The following is a 4,061-nucleotide window of genomic DNA, read 5'->3' as shown; positions in this document are numbered from 1 at the left end:
ATAAGAGCTGCTATGAGTTGAACATTGAAGGTTGATCCATTAATGAAACGATCATGTAAAATCTGGAATCCATTTAATGTGCCTAATTTATTGATGAGATCCACTAGCCATCCCTGCAATATAATTAATGATAACAATTACTTTCCTTTAAAAAAAAATAAAATAAAATAAAGAAAAGTTACTATGTAAAATATATTAATTTTTTCTTTGTTTATTTTTTTGGGGGGGAGAGGTTTTTGCTATAGGGTGCGTGCACTTGGCAGACAGACAGAGAGAGACAGCGAGATAGAAAGCGAGAAATCACCCCCACAGGGGGGATGGCCACGCTGCAATCCCTTCTCCTCCATTCTCCTCCTGGGATCTTGGGCACGCACACACACACGCACCCGGTGTGAGTTTTAAGCCACCGGGTCCAGGATGCAGTCCAGCGACATAGCCATTATGCTAACTGCTGGTCCCTAAAAGGTATTTCTTTGAAATAGACCAGGTGTAGAAAATTTCAAAAGAAAATTACATACTATCTTGAATGTAAAATTACCTTCAAAAATAACAAAAAATATTTCCATAATATGGACAACACAAATATTTATAAAGAATTAAAAGAAGCACAAAGGATTACAGAGTAAGTCCCAGGGGCATGAGTAATATTATTCTACTTTTCTTTTTCCTTTTAAAGATTATTTATTCATTTACTTAATTCCATTAATTATTAAATTTTTTTAAATTTGACTAGAGAGAGACAGAGAAAAGGAAAGAGAGAGAGCAAGCAACTAGGTCAGGGACTCAAACTGCAGTCAGTCATATGGGAATCCAGCCCTTTTAACCACCATACCTCCTGCTGGTCCCAGTATTGTTCTACTTTACATATCTGATAAGTAAGATTAGCCAAAGGGCTGTAAAATTAAAAATCTTTCTACATGTGAAATATAGACTGAAATAAAAAGTCAAGAATATTAAAAATCAAGAAACAAAATGACAAAAACAAATATAAATCTGGTCTTCAACAAGGCTACATTTAGGAGAAAATTTAAAAAATAACATGTAGTAGGGAAATAACAGGCTATTTTACTTGCAATCTTCAACAGGAATAAAATCTAGATTTAAAATATAATCATCCTTGGGACCAGCAGTTAGCTTAAAGGCTATGTCGCTGGACTCTCACGTAGTCAACTGCGGTTCGTGTCCCAGACCTGGAGGCTTAAAACTCATGCCGGGCACATGTGCGTGCGTGCCCAAGATCCCGAGGAGAATGGAGAAGGGATTGCGGCGTGACCATGCCCCGTGGGGGGTGATTGCTCGCTTTCTGTCTCTGTCTCTCTCTATCTGGCGAGCGCATGCGCCCTATAGCGAAAACCTCTCCAAATAAATAAATAAATAAATAAATAAATAAATAAATAAATAAAAATAAAACAAAAGAAAGATAAGAATATACAGAAAATGCTAAGTAAATCATAACTCTTACACTTGTATAACAGTGCTAAGCCGGATATAATGGAAAATTAAATAAATTTTAAATTCTAAAACAACTACTAAGCCAATTCTATCTACATATTTATTTATTATTTATTTATTTTAGTGAGTATTTTGTCTTTTTCTGGGTTGTGTTCTTTTTTTTTTTTTTTTTTTTTGCCATAGGATATATACACTAACAAGAGACATAAAATGAGAATTCAACCTCCATGTGGGTCACCACACTGCAGTCCACTCTCCTCCAGTGTTACCTTGGGATTCTGAGCATGGATGCACATGCAGCCAGCATGAGTTTTAAGTCACCAGGTCCAGGACGCAAACCACAGGTCAATACGTCAGAGTCAAGCGATATAACTACTATGCCATTGGCTGCTCTCAAACCAACTGCTAGTTCGGAATGAATTCACTGCAGTATTTTCCTACTTTTTATTTAGTTTCTAAAAGTCCATGAATAGGGAACTGGAAGGCGACATGATGGATAAAGGTGCTATATTCCCGCATGGTCAATAAGTTCGAGTCCTGGGCTTGATACCTTGCGTTCTTGCTTTCCCTTTCTCTCTCAATCTCTCTGGTTAAATTAAAAAATAACAATAACAACAAATGGAATTAAGTATTTCTTAAAAAAAAATTAAAAAGTCCTTGAACAGAATTTCATCAGCTAGATGACAGACAAGGCAGCATCATAGCATTCTTTATGATACATAAAAAAATTTTGTAAAAACTCTAGACATCAGTCAAAACTACATGGCAATCAAGCAAACACCAATGAATAAAAAGCCATGATCAAAAAGTTTAGCAGTAATTGGTGCTTTTAATTATAATGCTCATCCTGTCTCCAGTAATGCAGAGCAGAGGGAAAGCAGTGGCGTAACCTGACCTAACCTTCACATTCTTTATTTGAACTAAAGAGCATAGAGCACTGAACTTGTAACATTCTAACGTGACTGAGGGCTGTGTTAATAAATCACTGTACCGCCAAACTTGAAGATCCAGTGACCAAAAGTGGCTTCACAAAGTGACTGAAAGTTTTATGATAACAGTTGTGAAAACAATTACGGAACTGTAGACTTCTGGGGAAATTAGTGACTGATGAATGCAACACATTAGCTTATATGAAAAACTGGAAGAGGTTAAGGTTTTAGACAAATCAAGAAAATTTAAAAGCAGGGGCTGACAGGTGTCATGGTAGTTAAGGCACAGACTCCTCCATGGCGAGCAGATGTATGCATCCCAGACCTGGAAGCTGGCTTTTTCACTGTCTCTGGTCAATTAAATAATAATAATAATAAATTAAATTAAATAATTCTAAAAAAAAAGGAAAGAAAATTTGAAAGCTGCTATGTATGCCAGCGTATGAGATAATGGAGGAAAAAGCACAAGCAAAAATTCAAGGGACATGTGTCTAATAAAGGCATCAGAGGGACCTGCAAGTGGCATGGTGGCAAAGATGTTGAATTCCAACATAACTGACTGTGGTTCACATCCCAGACCTGCTTGTTTGAAACTCATGTCTCACACAAAGTATGTGAATGCCCAAAACTGAGAGGGGTAAGTAACTCTTCAAGTAAGGCTGATTACTGAAGACATTAAATTTCAAAGAGTTAGTTCACAAAAACTGGGAGAAATGAATGTTTTTCCAAATACTCAATTTTCAATAAAACAAGATATACGAAGAAATGGGAAAAATGGCTTATTCAAAGGAACAAACTAAGTCTTCAGAAACTATCCTCAATGAAACATAGATGATCTTAATTGTCAAGGACTTTAAATGTTAAATAGTCTCAAAGAGTTAAAGTAAAACATGTATGAGAAACTAGTAAAAAAAAAATTAGAAAAACTATCTATGAACAAAATGATTAACATAAATTATTTAAAAAGAACCAAACAAATTTTATAGATGAAAATACAATAACTGAATTATCTTTTAAATTGCTAGATGAGTTCTACAGCAGATGTGAGGAGATGTGAACCAGCAGAATTAACAATTAGAACTCAGAAGAAAACTTCTGTAACTTAATCAGAGAAAGAAAAAAAGAAGGTGCAATGTGGGAATTATGTAAGGGAATTATGAAATACCACCAAATAAAAAATGTACAAGTAAATTGAAGGAAGAGATAAGAAAAGAACTTAAATAAAAAAAGAACTTTTCCAAACGTGAAGGAATATATGAATACACAAAACTTTAGACTCACACCAAAATATAGAATAAAAAGGGGCTGTGGCAAAGGAGTCACTGCAGTAAAACATGATTTTCTGCAATTCTGATTGACATGGGACAATGTTGTACCTGTAGACCTCCCTGAGGATGCCAGGCTAAGACCAGCATGGATAGAGACCTCATGATCTTGCTGGGAACGCTGTCTATCTCACACACAGAAAAAATGGAAGAAAAAGAAGGGGGGAGGATCATCATAGTTTTTTCACGTAGGAATAAAAATTACTAATAAAGGGAGCAGCAGGTGACATAGTGGTTAAGACGCTGGACATTCCCACATGGACAACCATGGTCTGAGCCTCAGACTAGACGGCTTGCTTTCTGACTTTGCTCTCTCTCACTCTATTTCTGGTCAAACCAAAAAAAAAAAAAAAAA

At 35.7% G+C, this 4,061-nt stretch overlaps 1 protein-coding gene across 1 annotated transcript in view; it reads right to left on the bottom strand.

Moving 5' to 3' along the window:
• Positions 1-4,061, bottom strand: part of LOC102494534 (putative ubiquitin carboxyl-terminal hydrolase FAF-X) — a 171,076-nt gene that overhangs the window by 122,470 nt on the left and 44,545 nt on the right. The window contains exon 7 of the mRNA XM_027769644.1: positions 2-113. Coding sequence (XP_027625445.1) covers positions 2-113 — 112 coding nt within the window. The remainder of the gene's footprint in view (position 1; positions 114-4,061) is intronic.

Source organism: Tupaia chinensis, unplaced genomic scaffold, assembly GCF_000334495.1.
Source record: "Tupaia chinensis unplaced genomic scaffold, TupChi_1.0 Scaffold150112_1, whole genome shotgun sequence".
Classification (NCBI taxonomy): Eukaryota; Metazoa; Chordata; class Mammalia; order Scandentia; family Tupaiidae; genus Tupaia; species Tupaia belangeri.
The sequence above is the reverse complement of the archived record's forward strand: the minus strand, read 5'-3'. Positions and strand labels throughout refer to the sequence as shown.